General features: G+C 56.8%; 1 protein-coding gene across 1 annotated transcript in view; it reads right to left on the reverse strand.

The window, feature by feature from the left end:
- The window catches only part of LOC137313761 (glycogen synthase kinase-3 beta-like), a 130907-nt gene extending 108995 nt beyond the window's left edge, over window positions 1–21912 (reverse strand). The window contains exons 1-4 of the mRNA XM_067979549.1: window positions 21517–21912; window positions 17070–17153; window positions 13033–13143; window positions 9016–9146 (exon numbers count right to left, since the gene is read on the reverse strand). Of these exons, the coding sequence (XP_067835650.1) occupies window positions 9016–9146; window positions 13033–13143; window positions 17070–17153; window positions 21517–21894 (704 nt within the window). The 5' untranslated portion in view covers window positions 21895–21912. The remainder of the gene's footprint in view (window positions 1–9015; window positions 9147–13032; window positions 13144–17069; window positions 17154–21516) is intronic.
- Between the last annotated feature and the right edge of the window lie 1252 nt (window positions 21913–23164).

Genomic DNA, 23164 nt, shown 5'->3' on the forward strand with positions numbered 1-23164 from the left:
GTGATAGGAGCTCTCACACCCCGAGTACTGACCTCACACAGTGATAGGAGCTCTCACACCCCGAGGACTGACCTCACTCAGTGATAGGAGCTCTCACACCCCGAGTACTGACCTCACTCACAGTGATAGGAGCTCTCACACCCCGAGTACTGACCTCACTAACAGTGATAGGAGCTCTCACACCCCGAGTACTGACCTCACTCACAGTGATAGGAGCTCTCACACCCCGAGTACTGACCTCACTCAGTGATAGGAGCTCTCACACCCCGAGTACTGACCTCACTCTGTGATAGGAGCTCTCACACCCCGAGTACTGACCTCACTCACAGTGATAGGAGCTCTCACACCCCGAGTACTGACCTCACTCACAGTGATAGGAGCTCTCACACCCCGAGTAATGACCTCACTCACAGTGATAGGAGCTCTCACACCCCGAGTACTGACCTCACTCACAGTGATAGGAGCTCTCACACCCCGAGTACTGACCTCACTCAGTGATAGGAGCTCTCACACCCCGAGTACTGACCTCACTCAGTGATAGGAGCTCTCACACCCCGAGTACTGACCTCACTCACAGTGATAGGAGCTCTCACACCCCGAGTACTGACCTCACTCAGTGATAGGGGCTCTCACACCCCGAGTCCTGACCTCACTCAGTGATAGGAGCTCTCACACCCCGAGTACCGACCTCACTCACAGTGATAGGAGCTCTCACACCCCGAGTACTGACCTCACTCACAGTGATAGGGGCTCTCACACCCCGAGTACTGACCTCACTCACAGTGATAGGAGCTCTCACACTCCGAGTACCGACCTCACTCACAGTGATAGGAGCTCTCACACCACGAGTACTGACCTCACTCAGTGATAGGAGCTCTCACACCCCGAGTACTGACCTCACTCAGTGACAGGGGCTCTCACACCCCGAGTACTGACCTCACTCACAGTGATAGGAGCTCTCACACCCCGAGTACTGACCTCACACAGTGATAGGGGCTCTCACACCCCGAGAACTGACCTCACTCACAGTGATAGGGGCTCTCACACCCCGAGTACTGACCTCACTCAGTGATAGGAGCTCTCACACCCCGAGTATTGACCTCACTCAGTGATAGGGGCTCTCACACCCCGAGTACTGACCTCACTCAGTGATAGGAGCTCTCACACCACGAGTACTGACCTCACTCACAGTGATAGGAGCTCTCACACCCCGAGTACTGACCTCACTCACAGTGATAGGGGCTCTCACACCCCGAGTACTGACCTCACTCAGTGACAGGAGCTCTCACACCCCGAGTCCTGACCTCACTCAGTGATAGGAGCTCTCACACCCCGAGGACTGACCTCACTCAGTGATAGGAGCTCTCACACCCCGAGTACTGACCTCACTCACAGTGATAGGAGCTCTCACACCCCGAGTACTGACCTCACTCACAGTGATAGGAGCTCTCACACCCCGAGTACTGACCTCACTCACTGTATTTATTAACGATTTACATGACGGGATAGAGAGCCACATATCCAAGTTTGCTGATGACACAAAGATAGGCAGCGTTGTAAGCAGTGTAGATGGAAGCATAAAATTACAGAGAGTTATTAATAGATTAAATGAACGGGCAAAACTGTGGCAAATGGATTTCAATGGAGGCAAGGGTGAGGTCATCTACTTTGGACCGAGAAAGGATAGATCAGAGAACTTACCAAATGGGGAGAAGTTTGAAACAGTGGAGGTCCCAAAGAGACTTAGGGGTCCATGGACATCGATCATTAAAATGTCATGGACAGGTTTAGAAAATAATCAAAAAGGCTAATGGAATACTGGCCTTTATATCTAGAGGACTAGAGTACAAGGAGTAGAAGTTATGCTAAGAAGCTACACAAAGCCCTGGTTAGACCAGAGCTGGAGTACTGTGTTCAGTTCTGGGCACCGCACCTTAGGAAGGACATATTGGCCTTGGAGGGAGTGCAGCGTAGATTTACTAGAATGATACCTGGACTCCAAAGGATAAATTACAAGGAGAGATGACACATACCAAGGTTGTATTCTCAGGAATTTAGAAGATTAAGGGATGATTTAATCGAAGTTTTCAAGATATTATGGGGAACTGATAGGGTGGATAGAGAGAAACTATTTCCACTGGTTGGGGAGTCGAGGACTCGGGGACAAAGTCTAAAAATTAGAGCCAGGACTTTCAGGAGTGAAGTTTGGAAACACTTCCACACACAAAGGGTGGGAGAAGTTTGGAATTCTCTTCCGCAAATGGCAGTTAATGCTCGCTCAAATGTTAATTTTAAATCTGAGATTGATAGATTTTTGATATTAAAGTGTATGGGGCTAAGGAGGGGACATGGAGTAAGGTCACAGATCAGGCATGATCTCACAGAATGGGGAACAGGTTCGAGGGGTGAAATGGCCTCCTTCTGTTCCGACTGAAACCACATTAAAATTCTCCACTTGCTCCTCTCAGGGGGGCCGGTTTGAGCAGTCACCAGTCTCCCTCTGGTCTCACCCACATGCCCATAAGTGAGGCTTGTGGGGGTGTTGAGATTGGTGCAATCTCAAACTGATCCGGTCCTCATCCAATTCTGTGACGCAGCTCTCACACCCCGAGTACTGACCTCACTCAGTGATAGGGGCTCTCACACCCCGAGTACTGACCTCACTCAGTGATAGGGGCTCTCACACCCCGAGTACTGACCTCACTCACAGTGATAGGAGCTCTCACACCCCGAGTCCTGACCTCACTCACAGTGATTGGAGCTCTCACACCCCGAGTACTGACCTCACTCACAGTGATAGGAGCTCTCACACCCCGAGTACTGACCTCACTCAGTGATAGGAGCTCTCACACCCCGAGTACTGACCTCACTCAGTGATAGGAGCTCTCACACCCCGAGTACTGACCTCACTCAGTGATAGGAGCTCTCACACCCCGAGTACTGACCTCACTCAGTGATAGGAGCTCTCACACCCCGAGTACTGACCTCACTCACAGTGATAGGAGCTCTCACACCCCGAGTACTGACCTCACTCAGTGATAGGAGCTCTCACACCCCGAGTACTGACCTCACTCACAGTGATCGGAGCTCTCACACCCCGAGTACTGACCTCACTCAGTGATAGGAGCTCTCACACCCCGAGTACTGACCTCACTCAGTGATAGGGGCTCTCACACCCCGAGTACTGACCTCACTCAGTGATAGGAGCTCTCACACCCCGAGTACTGACCTCACTCAGTGATAGGAGCTCTCACACCCCGAGTACTGACCTCACTCAGTGATAGGAGCTCTCACACCCCGAGTACTGACCTCACTCAGTGATAGGAGCTCTCACACCCCGAGTACTGACCTCACTCACAGTGATAGGAGCTCTCACACCCCGAGTACTGACCTCACTCAGTGATAGGAGCTCTCACACCCCGAGTACTGACCTCACTCACAGTGATCGGAGCTCTCACACCCCGAGTACTGACCTCACTCAGTGATAGGAGCTCTCACACCCCGAGTACTGACCTCACTCAGTGATAGGAGCTCTCACACCCCGAGTACTGACCTCACTCAGTGATTGGAGCTCTCACACCACGAGTCCTGACCTCACTCAGTGATAGGAGCTCTCACACCCCGAGTACTGACCTCACTCACAGTGATAGGAGCTCTCACACCCCGAGTACTGACCTCACTCACAGTGATAGGAGCTCTCACACCCCGAGTACTGACCTCACTCAGTGATAGGGGATCTCACACCCCGAGTACTGACCTCACTCAGTGATAGGAGCTCTCACACCCCGAGTACTGACCTCACTCACAGTGATAGGAGCTCTCACACCCTGAGTACTGACCTCACTCACAGTGATAGGAGCTCTCACACCCCGAGTACTGACCTCACTCAGTGATAGGAGCTCTCACACCCCGAGTACTGACCTCACTCAGTGATAGGAGCTCTCACACCCCGAGTACTGACCTCACTCACAGTGATAGGAGCTCTCACACCACGAGTACTGACCTCACTCAGTGATAGGAGCTCTCACTCCCCGAGTACTGACCTCACTCAGTGATAGGAGCTCTCACACCCCGAGTACTGACCTCACTCAGTGATAGGAGCTCTCACACCCCGAGTACTGACCTCACTCACAGTGATCGGAGCTCTCACACCCCGAGTACTGAGCTCACTCACAGTGATAGGAGCTCTCACACCCCGAGTACTGACCTCACTCACAGTGATCGGAGCTCTCACACCCCGAGTACTGACCTCACTCAGTGATAGGGGCTCTCACACCCCGAGTACTGACCTCACTCACAGTGATAGGAGCTCTCACACCCCGAGTACTGACCTCACTCAGTGAGAGGGGCTCTCACACCCCGAGTACTGACCTCACTCACAGTGATAGGGGCTCTCACACCCCGAGTACTGACCTCACTCAGTGACAGGAGCTCTCACACCCCGAGTACTGACCTCACTCAGTGATAGGAGCTCTCACACCCCGAGTACTGACCTCACTCACAGTGATAGGAGCTCTCACACCCCGAGTACTGACCTCACTCAGTGATAGGAGCTCTCACACCCCGAGTACTGACCTCACTCAGTGATAGGAGCTCTCACACCCCGAGTACTGACCTCACTCCGCCACTCGAAGTGATCATGGCGGATCGTCTAACTCAGTACCCTGTTCCTGCTTTTTCCCCATATCCCTTGATCCCTTTGGCATTTAGAAATATATCTATCTCCTTCTTGAATACATCTAATGACTTGGCCTCCACTGCCTTCTGTGGTAGAGAATTCCACAGGTTCACCACCCTCTGAGTGAAGAAATTTCTCCTCATCTCGGTTCTAAATGGCATACCCCGTATCCTGAGACTGTGACCCCTGGTTCTGGACTCCCCAGCCAATGGGAACATCCTCCCTGCATCCAGTCTGTCTCGTCCTGTTAGAATTTTATATGTTTCGATGAGATCACCTCTCATTCTTCTAAACTCGTGAATATCGGCCCAGTCGACCCAATCTCTCCTCGTACGTCAGTCCTGCCATCCCAGGAATCAGTCTGGTAAACCTTCGTTGCACTCCCTCCTTGGCAAGGACATCCTTCCTCAGATAAGGAGACCAAAACTGCACACAATACTCCAGGTGTGGTCTCACCAAGGCCCTGTATAACTGCAGTAAGACATCCTTGCTCCTGTACTCAAATCCTCTTGCAATGAAGGCCAACATACCATTCGCCTTCCTAACTGCTTGCTGCACCTGAATGCTCGCTTTCAGTGACTGGTGTACAAGGACACCCAGGTCTCATTGCACCTCCCTTTTTCCCAATCTATCACCATTCAGATAATAATCTGCCTTTCTGTTTTTGCAACCAAAGTGGATAACCTCACATTTATCCACGTTATACTGCATCTGCCATGTTCTTGCCCACTCACCCAACTTGTCTAAATCACATTGGAGCCTCTTTGCATCCTCCTCACAGCTCACATTCCACCCCAGCTTTGTGTTGTCTGCAAACTTGGAAATGTTACATTCCGTTCCCTCATCCAAATCATTGATATATATTGAGAATAGCTGGGGCCCAAGCACTGATCCCTGCGGTGCTGCCTGCCACCCGGAAAAAGACCCGTTTATTCCTACTCCCTGTTTCCTGTCTGTCACCAATTTTCAACCCATGCCAGTATATTCCCCCCAATCCCATGAGCTATAATTTTGCACACTAACCTCTTGTGTGGGACCTTATCAAAAGCCTTCTGAAAATCCAAATACACCACATCCACTGGTTCTCCCTTATCTATTCTACAAGTTACATCCTCAAAAAACTCCAGTAGATTTGTTAAGCATGATTTCCCTTTCATAAGCCCATGCTGACTTTGTCCAATCCCGTTAATGCCCTCCAAGTGTTCTGTTATCACATCTTTTATAATAGACTCTAGCATTTTCCCCATTCCTGATGTTCGGCTCACTGGTCTGTAATTCCCTGTTTTTTTCTCTCCCTCCTTTTTTGAACAGTGGCGTTACATTTGACACCCTCCAATCTGCAGGAACTGTTCCAGAGTCTATTGAAATTTGGAAGATGATCACCAATGCATCCACTATTTCCAGGGCCACTTCCTTTCGTACTCCGGGATGTAGATTATCAGACCCTGGGGATTTGTCAGCCTTTAGCCCCATTAATTTCCCGAGCATTATCTTTTCACGAGTACTGACCTCACTCACAGTGACTGGAGCTCTCGCACCCAGCGAAAGACGGACTCCGTCACGCACCCCGCGATGCACGGACTCCGTCACGCACCCCGCGATGCACGGACTCCGTCACGCACCCCGCGATGCACGGACTCCGTCACGCACCCCGCGATGCTCGGACTCCGTCACGCACCCCGCGATGCGCGGACTCCCTAACGCACCGCGATCTGCAGACTCCCTAACGCACCGTGATCCACAGACTCCCGAACACACCCTGTGATCTACAGACTCCGTAACGCACCGTGATCCACAGACTCCCTAACGCACCGTGATCTACAGACTCCCTAACGCACCGTGATCCACAGACTCCCTAACGCACCGTGATCTACAGACTCCCTAACGCACCGTGATCCACAGACTCCCTAACGCACCGTGATCTACAGACTCCCTAACGCACCGTGATCCACAGACTCCCTAACGCACCGTGATCTACAGACTCCCTAACGCACCGTGATCCACAGACTCCCTAACGCACCGTGATCTACAGACTCCCTAACGCACCGTGATCCACAGACTCCCTAACGCACCGCGATCCACAGACTCCCTAACGCACCGTGATCCACAGACTCCCTAACGCACCGTGATCCACAGACTCCCTAACGCACCGTGATCCACAGACTCCCTAACGCACCGTGATCCACAGACTCCCTAACGCACCGTGATCTACAGACTCCCTAACGCACCGTGATCCACAGACTCCCTAACGCACCGTGATCCACAGACTCCCTAACGCACCGTGATCCACAGACTCCCTAACGCACCGTGATCCACAGACTCCCTAACGCACCGCGATCCACAGACTCCCTAACGCACCGCGATCCACAGACTCCCTAACGCACCGTGATCCACAGACTCCCTAACACACCCTGTGATCCACAGACTCCCTAACGCACCGTGATCCACAGACTCCCTAACGCACCGCGATCCACAGACTCCCTAACGCACCGTGATCTACAGACTCCCTAACGCACCGCGATCCACAGACTCCCTAACGCACCGTGATCCACAGACTCCCTAACGCACCGCGATCCACAGACTCCCTAACGCACCGCGATCTACAGACTCCCTAACGCACCGTGATCGACAGACTCCCTAACGCACCGCGATCTACAGACTCCCTAACGCACCGTGATCCACAGACTCCCTAACGCACCGTGATCCACAGACTCCCTAACGCACCGCGATCTACAGACTCCCTAACGCACCGTGATCCACAGACTCCCTAACGCACCGCGATCCACAGACTCCCTAACGCACCGCGATCTACAGACTCCGTAACGCACCGTGATCTACAGACTCCCTAACGCACCGTGATCTACAGACTCCCTAACGCACCGCGATCTACAGACTCCCTAACGCACCGTGATCCACAGACTCCGTAACGCACCGTGATCTACAGACTCCCTAACGCACCGTGATCCACAGACTCCCTAACGCACCGTGATCTACAGACTCCCTAACGCACCGTGATCCACAGACTCCCTAACGCACCGTGATCTACAGACTCCCTAACGCACCGCGATCTACAGACTCCCTAACGCACCGCGATCTACAGACTCCCTAACGCACCGCGATCTACAGACTCCCTAACGCACCGCGATCTACAGACTCCCTAACGCACCGTGATCTACAGACTCCCTAACGCACCGCGATCAACAGACTCCCTCACGCACCGTGATCCACAGACTCCCTAACGCACCGCGATCCACAGACTCCCTAACGCACCGCGATCTACAGACTCCCTCACGCACCGTGATCCACAGACTCCCTAACGCACCGCGATCTACAGACTCCCTCACGCACCGTGATCCACAGACTCCCTAACGCACCGCGATCCACAGACTCCCTAACGCACCGTGATCTACAGACTCCCTAACACACCATGATCTACAGACTCAGCATTAAGCTCCTCGGAGAAGTTGACCCAGTTTGTGGAGCTTCACCTGCTCCCCCCGGGCTGTGCTGATGCACCTCCATAACTTCAGCAGTCTCTGGGTATCACACGGTCCCCACGAGACACACCAGGGTCATCGGCCTGTAACTGGGAACTCCACACCCTTCCTAGTCTCTCTCTCTCGGTGTCAGCCAAGGCTCGGTGGGTAGCACTCTGCTCTCTGAATCAGAAGGTCGTGGGTACGAGCCCCCACTCCAGAGACTTGTGCCCATAATCCAGGCTGATGCTCCCAGTCCCAGTACGGAGAGAGCGCTACACTGTCGGAGGTGCCGTCTTTCAGACGAGATGTTAAACCGAGGCCCCCGTCTGCCCCCTCAGGTGGATGTAGAAGATCCCATGGCCACTATTGGAAGAGCAGGGGGGAGTTCTCCCCGGTGGCCTGGGGCCCAATATTTATCCCTCAACCAACATCACTTAAAAAAAAATCTGATCATTATCACATTGCTGTTTGCGGGATCTTGCTGTGCACAAATTGACTGTCGCGTTTCCTACATTAAAACGGTAACTACAACTAATTGGCTGTAAAGCGCTTTGGGACGTCCTGTAGTCGTGAAAGGCGCTATAGAAATGCACGTTTTCGTTTTAGCCTGGCACTGGACCTCCGACCCTGTCTCTTCCATTTGCACTCAGCCAGTCCCAAGTTCCCCACTGGCATCCAATGGTTTCCCTACCGTGTTGGCACTCCTTACCAACTCCAAAACTGGTCAGTCCCCAACAGTGGGTGCACCCTCCCGAGCCCCCCACCCCCGCCGAGCCCAAGTGCGAGACCTGGGGCTTTGTGGAGGGAGCCGGGGGGGGCTGTGAGCTGGGCCCGCACAGCCGTCAGAGACAAACCTACCTCCCAAAATCACAGAGCTTCAGGACGGCTGTCTCCGGATCCACCAGCAGATTCTGAGGTTTGATGTCGCGGTGACACACGCCCTGGGAATGGATGTACGCTAAACTCCGGAATAACTGGTATATGTACACCTGTGGGGCAAAGCAAAGAGTCCAAATCTCAAACACAAATCTTCGCAGACCGTGTATGCCTGACAATATATACCATCTATAAATAAGAGTATACCGAATAAATCACCAACACCTCCGATATACCCTGACTGAAGGTCTACACTGCCGTTTACCCCCGCAAATATACCCGACTGTACGTCCAGAAAATGTACAGTATATGCCTGCAAAAGCAAATATACCTTCAATACACCGAGTGACTGTACAGTATATCCCTGCAAAACACATACACCATTCTGTATAATTCCGTAAACTGCAAACTCTCTGTACAGTCAGCACCTGTATGTGTTTTCACAAGTATCAGCACCCTCCCCTCCGAGTCAGAGGGGCATGGGTTCAGGGCCCACTCCACAGATTTTAGCCCATGATCCAGGCGCGCTGTCCGAGGGTCGGTGCCGAGGGGGCGCCGCGCTGTCCGAGGGTCGGTGCCGAGGGGGCGCCGCGCTGTCCGAGGGTCGGTGCCGAGGGGGCGCCGCGCTGTCCGAGGGGGCGCCGCGCTGTCCGAGGGGGCGCCGCGCTGTCCGAGGGGGCGCCGCGCTGTCCGAGGGGGCGCCGCGCTGTCCGAGGGGGCGCCGCGCTGTCCGAGGGAGCGCCGCGCTGTCCGAGGGAGCGCCGCGCTGTCCGAGGGAGCGCCGCGCTGTCCGAGGGAGCGCCGCGCTGTCCGAGGGAGCGCCGCACTGTCCGAGGGAGCGCCGCACTGTCCGAGGGAGCGCCGCACTGTCCGAGGGAGCGCCGCACTGTCCGAGGGAGCGCCGCACTGTCCGAGGGAGCGCCGCACTGTCCGAGGGAGCGCCGCACTGTCCGAGGGAGCGCCGCACTGTCCGAGGGAGCGCCGCACTGTCCGAGGGAGCGCCGCACTGTCCGAGGGAGCGCCGCACTGTCCGAGGGAGCGCCGCACTGTCCGAGGGAGCGCCGCACTGTCCGAGGGAGCGCCGCACTGTCCGAGGGAGCGCCGCACTGTCCGAGGGAGCGCCGCACTGTCCGAGGGAGCGCCGCACTGTCCGAGGGAGCGCCGCACTGTCCGAGGGAGCGCCGCACTGTCCGAGGGAGCGCCGCACTGTCCGAGGGAGCGCCGCACTGTCCGAGGGAGCGCCGCACTGTCCGAGGGAGCGCCGCACTGTCCGAGGGAGCGCCGCACTGTCCGAGGGAGCGCCGCACTGTCCGAGGGAGCGCCGCACTGTCCGAGGGAGCGCCGCACTGTCCGAGGGAGCGCCGCACTGTCCGAGGGAGCGCCGCACTGTCCGAGGGAGCGCCGCACTGTCCGAGGGAGCGCCGCACTGTCCGAGGGAGCGCCGCACTGTCCGAGGGAGCGCCGCACTGTCCGAGGGAGCGCCGCACTGTCCGAGGGAGCGCCGCACTGTCCGAGGGAGCGCCGCACTGTCCGAGGGAGCGCCGCACTGTCCGAGGGAGCGCCGCACTGTCCGAGGGAGCGCCGCACTGTCCGAGGGAGCGCCGCACTGTCCGAGGGAGCGCCGCACTGTCCGAGGGAGCGCCGCACTGTCCGAGGGAGCGCCGCACTGTCCGAGGGAGCGCCGCACTGTCCGAGGGAGCGCCGCACTGTCCGAGGGAGCGCCGCACTGTCCGAGGGAGCGCCGCACTGTCCGAGGGAGCGCCGCACTGTCCGAGGGAGCGCCGCACTGTCCGAGGGAGCGCCGCACTGTCCGAGGGAGCGCCGCACTGTCCGAGGGAGCGCCGCACTGTCCGAGGGAGCGCCGCACTGTCCGAGGGAGCGCCGCACTGTCCGAGGGAGCGCCGCACTGTCCGAGGGAGCGCCGCACTGTCCGAGGGAGCGCCGCACTGTCCGAGGGAGCGCCGCACTGTCCGAGGGAGCGCCGCACTGTCCGAGGGAGCGCCGCACTGTCCGAGGGAGCGCCGCACTGTCCGAGGGAGCGCCGCACTGTCCGAGGGAGCGCCGCACTGTCCGAGGGAGCGCCGCACTGTCCGAGGGAGCGCCGCACTGTCCGAGGGAGCGCCGCACTGTCCGAGGGAGCGCCGCACTGTCCGAGGGAGCGCCGCACTGTCCGAGGGAGCGCCGCACTGTCCGAGGGAGCGCCGCACTGTCCGAGGGAGCGCCGCACTGTCCGAGGGAGCGCCGCACTGTCCGAGGGAGCGCCGCACTGTCCGAGGGAGCGCCGCACTGTCCGAGGGAGCGCCGCACTGTCCGAGGGAGCGCCGCACTGTCCGAGGGAGCGCCGCACTGTCCGAGGGAGCGCCGCACTGTCCGAGGGAGCGCCGCACTGTCCGAGGGAGCGCCGCACTGTCCGAGGGAGCGCCGCACTGTCCGAGGGAGCGCCGCACTGTCCGAGGGAGCGCCGCACTGTCCGAGGGAGCGCCGCACTGTCCGAGGGAGCGCCGCACTGTCCGAGGGAGCGCCGCACTGTCCGAGGGAGCGCCGCACTGTCCGAGGGAGCGCCGCACTGTCCGAGGGAGCGCCGCACTGTCCGAGGGAGCGCCGCACTGTCCGAGGGAGCGCCGCACTGTCCGAGGGAGCGCCGCACTGTCCGAGGGAGCGCCGCACTGTCCGAGGGAGCGCCGCACTGTCCGAGGGAGCGCCGCACTGTCCGAGGGAGCGCCGCACTGTCCGAGGGAGCGCCGCACTGTCCGAGGGAGCGCCGCACTGTCCGAGGGAGCGCCGCACTGTCCGAGGGAGCGCCGCACTGTCCGAGGGAGCGCCGCACTGTCCGAGGGAGCGCCGCACTGTCCGAGGGAGCGCCGCACTGTCCGAGGGAGCGCCGCACTGTCCGAGGGAGCGCCGCACTGTCCGAGGGAGCGCCGCACTGTCCGAGGGAGCGCCGCACTGTCCGAGGGAGCGCCGCACTGTCCGAGGGTCAGTACCGAGGGAGCGCCGCACTATCCGAGGGTCAGTACCGAGGGAGCGCCGCACTATCCGAGGGTCAGTACCGAGGGAGCGCCGCACTGTCCGAGGGAGCGCCACACTGTCCGAGGGTCAGTACCGAGGGAGCGCCGCACTGTCCGAGGGTCAGTACCGAGGGAGCGCCGCACTGTCCGAGGGTCAGTACCGAGGGAGCGCCGCACTGTCCGAGGGTCAGTACCGAGGGAGTGCTGCACTGTCCGAGGGTCAGTACCGAGGGAGCGCCGCACTGTCCGAGGGTCAGTACCGAGGGAGTGCTGCACTGTCCGAGGGTCAGTACCGAGGGAGCCCTGCACTGTCCGAGGGTCAGTACCGAGGGAGCGCTGCACTGTCCGAGGGTCAGTACCGAGGGAGCGCTGCACTGTCCGAGGGTCAGTACCGAGGGAGCGCTGCACTGTCCGAGGGTCAGTACCGAGGGAGCGCTGCACTGTCCGAGGTGCCATCTTTTGGGTGAGGGGTTGAACCGAGGCCTCATCTGCCTTGTCAGGTGGATGGAGAAGATCCCACGGCCACTATTGGAAGAGCAGTGACGTTCTCCCCGATGTCCTGGCCCAATGTTGATCTTTCAACCAACATCACTAACCACAGATTATCTCACTGCTGTTTGTGGGACCTTGCTGTGCGCAACTTGGCTGCTGCATTTCCGACATCACAGTGACTGTGAAGTGTGGGGACGCATTGAAGATGTGAAAGGCACTACATCAATGCAAGTTCATTCCCTGCACCGTGCAGTATCTCCAGGCACAAGTGCAGCCCGCCCGCCGCCCTCCGCAGCCCGCCCTCCGCAGCCCGCCCTCCGCAGCCCGCCCTCCGCAGCCCGCCCTCCGCAGCCCGCCCTCCGCAGCCCGCCCTCCGCATCCGGCCCTGCGCCCCTCCCGCCCTCCCTCCCGCCCTCCCTCGCCCGCGCGGCCGCTCACTCCGCAGCGCCTGCATTCCCTTCCTCCCTCCGCAGAACCTGGTGAGCCCTCCAACACTCACCTTTACATAGATCATGGGGATGGGCTGTTTAGCCTTGCTGAAGTGCCGAGCAACTCGATAAACCGTCTCCGGAACGTAGTCTAGAACCAGATTTAAGTAAACTTCATCTTTCTGTTGGACACAAAAAACATCTGCAGTATTTACCACAGATCCCCGGTCCCCCAAAACAGGGGCAATGTCCACAGATCCCCGGTCCCCCAAAACAGGGGCAATGCCCACAGATCCCCGGTCCCCCAAAACAGGGGCAATGCCCACAGATCCCCGGTCCCCCAAAACAGGGGCAATGTCCACAGATCCCCGGTCCCCCAAAACAGGGGCAATGTCCACAGATCCCCGGTCCCCCAAAATGGAGGAAACCCCCACAGATACTCAGACCCCCCAAAACATGGGAAAGCCCAGATACCCGGTCCCCCAATGCAGTGGCAATGCCCACAGATATTCGGTCAACTAATACTGGGGCAATGCCCACAGATACCGGGTCCCCCAAAACAGGGGCAATGCCCACAGATACCCGGTCCCCCAAAACAGGGGCAATGTCCACAGATACCCGGTCCACTAACACTGGGGCAATGCCCACAGATACCCAGTCCCCCAAAACAGGGGCAATGCCCACAGATACCCGTTCCCCAAAACAGGGACAATGCCCACAGATACCCGGTCCACGAACACTGGGGCAATGCCCATAGATACCCGGTCCACTAACACTGGGGCAATGCCCACAGATACCCAGTCCCCCAAAACAGGGGCAATGCCCACAGATACCCGTTCCCCAAAACAGGGGCAATGCCCACAGATACCCGGTCCACTAACACTGGGGCAATGCCCACAGATACCCGGACCCCCAAAACAGGGGCAATGCCCACAGATACCCGGTCCACTAACACTGGGGCAATGCCCAGAGATACCCGGTCCCCCAAAACAGGGGCAATGCCCACAGATACCCGGACCCCCAAAACAGGGGCAATGCCCACAGATACCCGGTCCACTAACACTGGGGCAATGCCCAGAGATACCCGGTCCCCCAAAACAGGGGCAATGCCCACAGATACCCGGTCCACTAACACTGGGGCGATGCCCACAGATACCCGGTCAACTAACACTGGGGCAATGCCCACAGATACCCGGTCCACTAACACTGGGGCAATGCCCACAGATACCCAGTCCCCCAAAACAGGGGCAATGCCCACAGATACCCGGTCCACTAACACTGGGGCAATGCCCACAGATACCCGGTCCACTAACACTGGGGAAATGCCCAGAGATACCCGGTCCCCCAAAACAGGGGCAATGCCCACAGATACCCGGTCCACTAACACTGGGGCAATGCCCAGAGATACCCGGTCCACTAACACAGGGGCAATGCCCACAGATACCCGGTCCACTAACACTGGGGCAATGCCCAGAGATACCCGGTCCCCCAAAACAGGGGCAATGCCCACAGATACCCGGTCCACTAACACTGGGGCAATGCCCACAGATACCCGGTCCACTAACACTGGGGCAATGCCCACAGATACCCGGTCCACTAACACTGGGGCAATGCCCACAGATACCCGGTCCACTAACACTGGGGCAATGCCCACAGATACCCGGTCCACTAACACTGGGGCAATGCCCAGAGATACCCGGTCCCCCAAAACAGGGGCAATGCCCACAGATACCCGGTCCACTAACACTGGGGCAATGCCCACAGATACCCAGTCCCCCAAAACAGGGGCAATGCCCACAGATACCCGGTCCACTAACACTGGGGCAATGCCCACAGATACCCGGTCCACTAACACTGGGGAAATGCCCAGAGATACCCGGTCCCCCAAAACAGGGGCAATGCCCACAGATACCCGGTCCACTAACACTGGGGCAATGCCCAGAGATACCCGGTCCACTAACACAGGGGCAATGCCCACAGATACCCGGTCCACTAACACTGGGGCAATGCCCAGAGATACCCGGTCCCCCAAAACAGGGGCAATGCCCACAGATACCCGGTCCACTAACACTGGGGCAATGCCCACAGATACCCGGTCCACTAACACTGGGGCAATGCCCACAGATACCCGGTCCACTAACACTGGGGCAATGCCCACAGATACCCGGTCCACTAACACTGGGGCAATGCCCACAGATACCCGGTCCACTAACACTGGGGCAATGCCCAGAGATACCCGGTCCCCCAAAACAGGGGCAATGCCCACAGATACCCGGTCCACTAACACTGGGGCAATGCCCAGAGATACCCGGTCCACTAACACTGGGGCAATGCCCACAGATACCCGGTCCACTAACACTGGGGCAATGCCCACAGATACCCGGTCCACTAACACTGGGGCAATGCCCACAGATACCCGGTCCACTAGCACAGGGGCAATGCCCACAGATACCCGGTCCCCCAAAACAGGGGCGATGCCCACAGATACCCGGTCAACTAACACTGGGGCGATGCCCACAGATACCCGGTCCACTAACACTGGGGCGATGCCACAGATACCCGGTCCACTAAAACAGGGGCAATGCCCACAGATACCCGGTCCACTAACACTGGGGCAATGCCCACAGATACCCGGTCCACTAACACTGGGGCAATGCCCACAGATACCCGGTCCACTAACACTGGGGCAATGCCCACAGATACCCGGTCCCCCAAAACAGGGGCAATGCCCACAGATGCCCGGTCCACTAACACTGGGGCAATGCCCACAGATACCCGGTCCACTAAAACAGGGGCAATGCCCACAGATACCCGGTCCACTAACACAGGGCAATGCCCACAGATACCCGGTCCCCCAAAACAGGAGAAACCCCACATACCCACTACCCTCACACACAGAGGGAGAGGGAGAGAGACTCCCGCCGTCTGCTGCTCCCCCAGACTCCCGCCGTCTGCTGCTCCCCCAGACTCCCGCCGTCTGCTGCTCCCCCAGACTCCCGCCGTCTGCTGCTCCCCCAGACTCCCGCCGTCTGCTGCTCCCCCAGACTCCCGCCGTCTGCTGCTCCCCCAGACTCCCGCCGTCTGCTGCTCCCCCAGACTCCCGCCGTCTGCTGCTCCCCCAGACTCCCGCCGTCTGCTGCTCCCCCAGACTCCCGCCGTCTGCTGCTCCCCCAGACTCCCGCCGTCTGCTGCTCCCCCAGACTCCCGCCGTCTGCTGCTCCCCCAGACTCCCGCCGTCTGCTGCTCCCCCAGACTCCCGCCGTCTGCTGCTCCCCCAGACTCCCGCCGTCTGCTGCTCCCCCAGACTCCCGCCGTCTGCTGCTCCCCCAGACTCCCGCCGTCTGCTGCTCCCCCAGACTCCCGCCGTCTGCTGCTCCCCCAGACTCCCGCCGTCTGCTGCTCCCCCAGACTCCCGCCGTCTGCTGCTCCCCCAGACTCCCGCCGTCTGCTGCTCCCCCAGACTCCCGCCGTCTGCTGCTCCCCCAGACTCCCGCCGTCTGCTGCTCCCCCAGACTCCCGCCGTCTGCTGCTCCCCCAGACTCCCGCCGTCTGCTGCTCCCCCAGACTCCCGCCGTCTGCTGCTCCCCCAGACTCCCGCCGTCTGCTGCTCCCCCAGACTCCCGCCGTCTGCTGCTCCCCCAGACTCCCGCCGTCTGCTGCTCCCCCAGACTCCCGCCGTCTGCTGCTCCCCCAGACTCCCGCCGTCTGCTGCTCCCCCAGACTCCCGCCGTCTGCTGCTCCCCCAGACTCCCGCCGTCTGCTGCTCCCCCAGACTCCCGCCGTCTGCTGCTCCCCCAGACTCCCGCCGTCTGCTGCTCCCCCAGACTCCCGCCGTCTGCTGCTCCCCCAGACTCCCGCCGTCTGCTGCTCCCCCAGACTCCCGCCGTCTGCTGCTCCCCCAGACTCCCGCCGTCTGCTGCTCCCCCAGACTCCCGCCGTCTGCTGCTCCCCCAGACTCCCGCCGTCTGCTGCTCCCCCAGACTCCCGCCGTCTGCTGCTCCCCCAGACTCCCGCCGTCTGCTGCTCCCCCAGACTCCCGCCGTCTGCTGCTCCCCCAGACTCCCGCCGTCTGCTGCTCCCCCAGACTCCCGCCGTCTGCTGCTCTTACCTTGTCTCCGCTCGAGTAGAAGAAGTAGCGAAGCCTGACGATATTACAGTGGTCCAACTTCCGCATGATTTGCAACTCCCGGTTCTGCAGGAAAAGAGACAGTGTCAGTGGGACTGAGAGTGTAGACCACAGGTCAAACACTGGGGAGGGGAGGGGTTCTGAGTATATAACAGAGCAAACACTGGGGGGACTGAGATACCCGGTACTCCATCATAAGGTCAGAAATGGGGATGTTCGCTGATGATTGCACAGTGTTCAGTTCCATTCGCAACCCATCAAATAACGATGCAGTCCGAGCCCACATGCAGCAAGACCTGGACAACATCCAGGCTTGGGCTCATAAGTGGCAAATAACATTCACGCCATCAAGTGCCAGGCAATGACCATCTCCAACAAGAGGGAGTCTAACCACCTCCCCTTGACATTCAACGGCATTACCATCGCCGAATCCCCCACCATCAACATCCTGGGGGTCACCACTGACCAGAAACTTAACTGGACCAGCCATATAAATACTGTGGCTACGAGAGCAGGTCAGAGGCTGGGTATTCTGCAGCGAATGACTCACCTCCTGACTCCCCAAAGCCTTTCCACCATCTAGAAGGCACAAGTCAGGAGTGTGATGGAATACTCTCCACTTGCCTGGATGAGTGCATCTCCAACAACACTCAAGAAGCTCGACACCATCCAGGACAAAGCAGCCCGCTTGATTGGCACCCCATCCACCACCCTAAACATTCACTCCCTTCACCACCGGCGCACAGTGGCTGCAGTGTGTACCACCCACAGGATGCACTGCAGCAACTCGCCAAGGCTTCTTCGACAGCACCTACCAAACGCACGACCTCTACCACCTAGAAGGACAAGGGCAGCAGGTACATGGGAACAACACCACCTGCACGTTCCCCTCCAAGTCACACATCATCCCGACTTGGAAATATATCGCCGTTCCTTCATCGTCGCTGGGTCAAAATCCTGGAACTCCCTTCCTAACAGCACTGTGGGAGAACCTTCACCACACGGACTGCAGCGGTTCAAGAAGGCGGCTCACCACCACCTTCTCCAGGACAATTAGGGATGGGCAATAAACACTGGCCTTGCCAGCGACGCCCACATCCCATGAACGAATAAAAAAAAATATAACAGGTCAAATACTGGGAGGACTGAGTATATAACACAGGTCAGACACTTGGGGGACTGAGTACAAGTACTGACCATAATCTTCCAATCATCCTTAGTTACAGGGGTCTTGCCAGAAGACTAGAGATTTGCAAATGTTACACTATTGTTCAGAAAAGGGTGTAAGGATAAACCCAGCAACTATAGACCAGTCAGTATAATCTCAGTGGTGGGGAAACTTTTAGAAATGATAATCCGGGACAGAATTAACAGTCACTTGGACAAGGGTGGATTGATTAGGGAAAGCCAGCATGGATTTGTTGAAGGTAAATCGTGTTTAACTAACCTGATAAGAGTTTTTTGATGAGGGAACAGAGAGGGTCGATGAGGGCAATGCAGTTGATGTGGTGAATATGGACTTTCAAAAGGCGTTTGATAAAGTGCCACACGGTAGGCTTAGCAAGATTGCGGCCCATGGAATAAAAGGGGCTTTAGCAACATGTATACACAATTGGCTAAACGACAGGAAACAGAGAGTAGTGGTGAACAGTTGTTTTTTGAACTGGAGGGAGGTGTACAGTGGTGTTCCCCAGGGGTCAGTGCTGGGACCATTGCTTTTCTTGATATATATTAATGACTTGGACTTGGGTGTACAGGGCACAATTTCAAAATTTGCAGATGACACAAAACTTGGAAGGGTAGTGAACAGTGAGGAGGATAGTGATAGACTTCAAGAGGATACAGACAGGCTGGTGGAATGGGCGGACACGTGGCAGATTAAATTTAACGCAGAAAAATGCGAAGTGATACATTTCAGTAGGAAGAATGAGGAGAGGCAATATAAAGTAGAGGGCACAATTCTAAAAGGGGTACAGGAACAGAGAGATCTGGGGGTATATATGCACACAGATCGTTGAAGGTGGCAGGGCAGGTTGAGAAAGCGGTTAAAAAAGCATACGGGATCCTGGGCTTTATAAATAGAGGCATAGAGTACAAAAGCAAGGAAGTCATGGTGAACCTTCATAAAACACTGGTTCGGCCACAACTGGAGTATTGTGTCCAGTTCTGGGCACCACACTTTAGGAAAGATGTGAAGGCCTTAGAGAGGGTGCAGAAGAGATTTACTAGAATGATGCCAGGGATGAGGGACTTTAGTTACGTGGATAGACTGGAGAAGCTGGGATTGTTCTCCTGGGAACAGAGACGGTTGCGAGGAGATTTGATCGAGGTGTTCAAAATCATGAAGGGTCCAGATAGAGAGAAACTGTTCCCATTGGCTGAAGGGTCAAGAACCAGAGGACACAGATTTAAGGTGATTGTCAAACGAACCAAAGGCGACATGAGGAAAAACGTTTTTACACAGCGAGTGGTTAGAATCTGGAATGCACTGCCCGAGGGGGTGGTGGAGGCAGATTCAATCATGGCCTTCAAAAGGGAACTGGATAAGTACTTGAAAGGAAAAAATTTGCAGGGCTACGGGGAAAGGGTAGGGGAGTGGGACTAGCTGGATTGTTCATGCATAGAGCTGGCACGGACTTGATGGGCCGAATGGCTTCCTTCTGTGCTGTAACCTTTCTATGATTCTATGACTGAGCATATAACAGGTCAAACACTGGGGGGACTGAGTATATATTTCTTTATTCGTTCATGGGATGTGGGTGTCGCTGGCGAGGCTGGCATTTATTGCCCATCCCTAATTGCTCTCGAGAAGGTGGTGGTGAGCCGCCTTCTTGAACTGCAGCAGTCCGTGTAGTGAAGGTTCTCCCACTGTGCTGTTAGGTAGGGAGTTCCAGGATTTTGACCCAGCGACGATGAAGGAACGGCAATATATTTCCAAGTCGGGATGGTGTGTGACTTGGAGGGGAACGTGCAGGTGGTGTTGTTCCCATGTGCCTGCTGCCCTTGTCCTTCTAGGTGGTAGAGGTCGCGGGTTTGGGAGGTGCTGTCGAAGAAGCCTTGGCGAGTTGCTGCAGTGCATCCTGTGGATGGTACACACTGCAGCCACAGGGAGTGAATGTTTAGGGTGGTGGATGGGGTGCCAATCAAGTGGGTTGCTTTGTTCTGGATGGTGTCGAGCTTCTTGAGTGTTGTTGGAGCTGCACTCATCCAGGCAAGTGGAGAGTATTCCATCACACTCCTGACTTGTGCCTTGTAGATGGTGGAAAGGCTTTGGGGAGTCAGGAGGTGAGTCACTCGCCGCAGAATACCCAGCCTCTGACCTGCTCTTGTCGCCACAGTATTTTTGCGGCTGGTCCAGTTAAGTTTCTGGTCAATGGGGTGCGGGTGGGGGAGTGTCCAGCATTTGAGCGCTGCCTCCTGTTACCACCTGCTCCAGGAGACAGTGCCCTGCGGCCCCTTTCCAAACCATCACAGGACAGGGATCGATGACCAGAAGCCCCAGGCCGCCATATTCCCAAACCCCAGCCAGCCCACTCCCCTCCGTAACATCTCCCTAGAATGGCCTCCACTGGATCCTGGCAGTGCGGTCTGTGTGCGTGTCGAGAGGGAGCAAGACAGAGAGGAGGGAGCCTACATTTCCAAAGATCATGGACCTGCTGTCCCAATCTCTAGATCAGAACCAGACAGGTTCCCCCACAACACGACAAACAGCAGGAGGCACAGCTCAGGGCCTGTCAAAGCTTGAACCGTACCGAAGGGCCACAGATCTCCCCGGGAATAATCAGCACCCAGGCTCAGAAAGTATACTCTCTCTGTGCACCAGCACACATGCTGCAAGATCCTCAGGCTCGAACTCCATTACACACACGGACAGGTCTCACAGTGAGACCCCCACAGACCCTGATCGAGGGACTCAAACTCCATTATACACAGAGACAGGTCTCACTGTGAGACCCCCACAGACCCTGATCGAGGGGCTCAAACTCCATTATACACAGGGACAGGTCTCACTGTGAGACCCCCACAGACCCTGATCGAGGGGCTCTAGCTCCATTATACACAGGGACAGGTCTCACTGTGAGACCCCCACAGACCCTGATCGAGGGGCTCGAACTCCATTATACACAGGGACAGGTCTCACTGTGAGACCCCCACAGACCCTGATCGAGGGGCTCGAACTCCATTTTACACACGGACAGGTCTCACTGTGAGACCCCCACAGACCCTGATCGAGGGGCTCGAACTCCATTATACACAGAGGCCAGTCTATGAGATCCCACAGTCCCTGACCCTAACTCAGAGGTGAACAGACAGCGTCGGACCCACAGCCCCACAGTGTTGAGGGAGAGACGAGAGGGGGACAGCCCGCCCGACGCGACCCGGCCTCTGATAGGCTGCGCTGGGCTCCCTTCCCGGCCCACTCCCTCACCTTGAACCTCTTGTCCTGTAGAACCTTTTTAATGGCGACCAGCTCTCCCGTGTCCACCAGCTTGGCCTGGTACACCACCCCAAAGGAGCCATTGCCGATGACTTTAATGTCTGTGTAGGACACCTCCTCAGGGACGTCCGGCCCCTGCCCTGGTGTGGCCACCACCGTCGTGACCTTACTTCCATCTCCTGTGGGATGAAACAAGCGGACGTTAGTTATGGAGAGACAGCGGGCAGCCATCCGAGGCACTGGACAGTCCCGAGGGCTTTCACTGATGCCAACACTTGTAGCATTTTCCATGGAGTAGTTGCAGAACAGGGAACAGCAGCGGCCTGGGCTGGAGCAGGGGGTCAGACACCTCTGGGACTGGCTCCACATCCAGCCCAGACAGGCCGGCCCATGCCGCAGCTCAGATTGCTCTTTGGCCTAACAATTCCTCTCAAAAGCCCAAGTCCGTAAACAAACAGAATCCTGCTCCCATATCTGGGTGGCTTTCAATTCCTGCTCAGACTCCTGGGGAGGGTAAATGGTTTGACAACTTATCACTCACTCGCCAGCAAGCGTCTCGGAAACTCCCTATCTTCAATTGTATATCGACCCTCACTGTACTGAGGGAATCATCTCCGATTCTCATTGTATATCGACCCTCACTGTACTGAGACTCATCTCTGATTCTCATTGTATATCGACCCTCACTGTACTGAGACTCATCTCCGATTCTCATTGTATATCGACCCTCACTGTACTGAGACTCATCTCTGATTCTCATTGTATATCGACCCTCACTGTACTGAGACTCATCTCCGATTCTCATTGTATATCGACCCTCACTGTACTGAGACTCATCTCCGACTCTCATTGTATATCGACCCTCACTGTACTGAGACTCATCTCCGACTCTCATTGTATATCGACCCTCACTGTACTGAGACTCATCTCCGACTCTCATTGTATATCGACCCTCACTGTACTGAGACTCATCTCTGATTCTCATTGTATATCGACCCTCACTGTACTGAGACTCATCTCCGACTCTCATTGTATATCGACCCTCACTGTACTGAGACTCATCTCTGATTCTCATTGTATATCGACCCTCACTGTACTGAGAGACTCATCTCTGATTCTCATTGTATATCGACCCTCACTGTACTGAGACTCATCTCCGACTCTCATTGTATATCGACCCTCACTGTACTGAGACTTATCTCCGACCCTCATTGTATATCGACCCTCACTGTACTACCATAGAATCACTGGATGTTACAGCACAGAAGGAGGCCATTCGGCCCATCGTGCCTGTGCCGGCTCTTTGAAAGAGCTATCCAATTAGTCCCACTCCCCCCTGCTCTTTCCCCAGAGACCTGCAAATTTTACCACTTCAACTATTTATCCAATTCCTTTTTGAAAGTTATTACTGAATTATTATTCAGGCAGCGCATTCCAGATCATCACAACTCGCTGCATAAAGAATGTTTCCTCATGTCGCCTTCGGTTCTTTTGCCGATCACCTTAAATCTGTGTCCTCTGGTTACCGACCCTTCTGCCACTGGAAACAGTTTCTCCTTATTTACTCTATCAAAACCATTCATGATTTTGAACCCCTCTATCAAATCTCCCCTTAACCTTCTCTGCTCGAAGGAGAACA

The sequence above is a fragment of the Heptranchias perlo genome, unplaced genomic scaffold, assembly GCF_035084215.1.
Source record: "Heptranchias perlo isolate sHepPer1 unplaced genomic scaffold, sHepPer1.hap1 HAP1_SCAFFOLD_470, whole genome shotgun sequence".
NCBI classification, from domain to species: Eukaryota; Metazoa; Chordata; class Chondrichthyes; order Hexanchiformes; family Hexanchidae; genus Heptranchias; species Heptranchias perlo.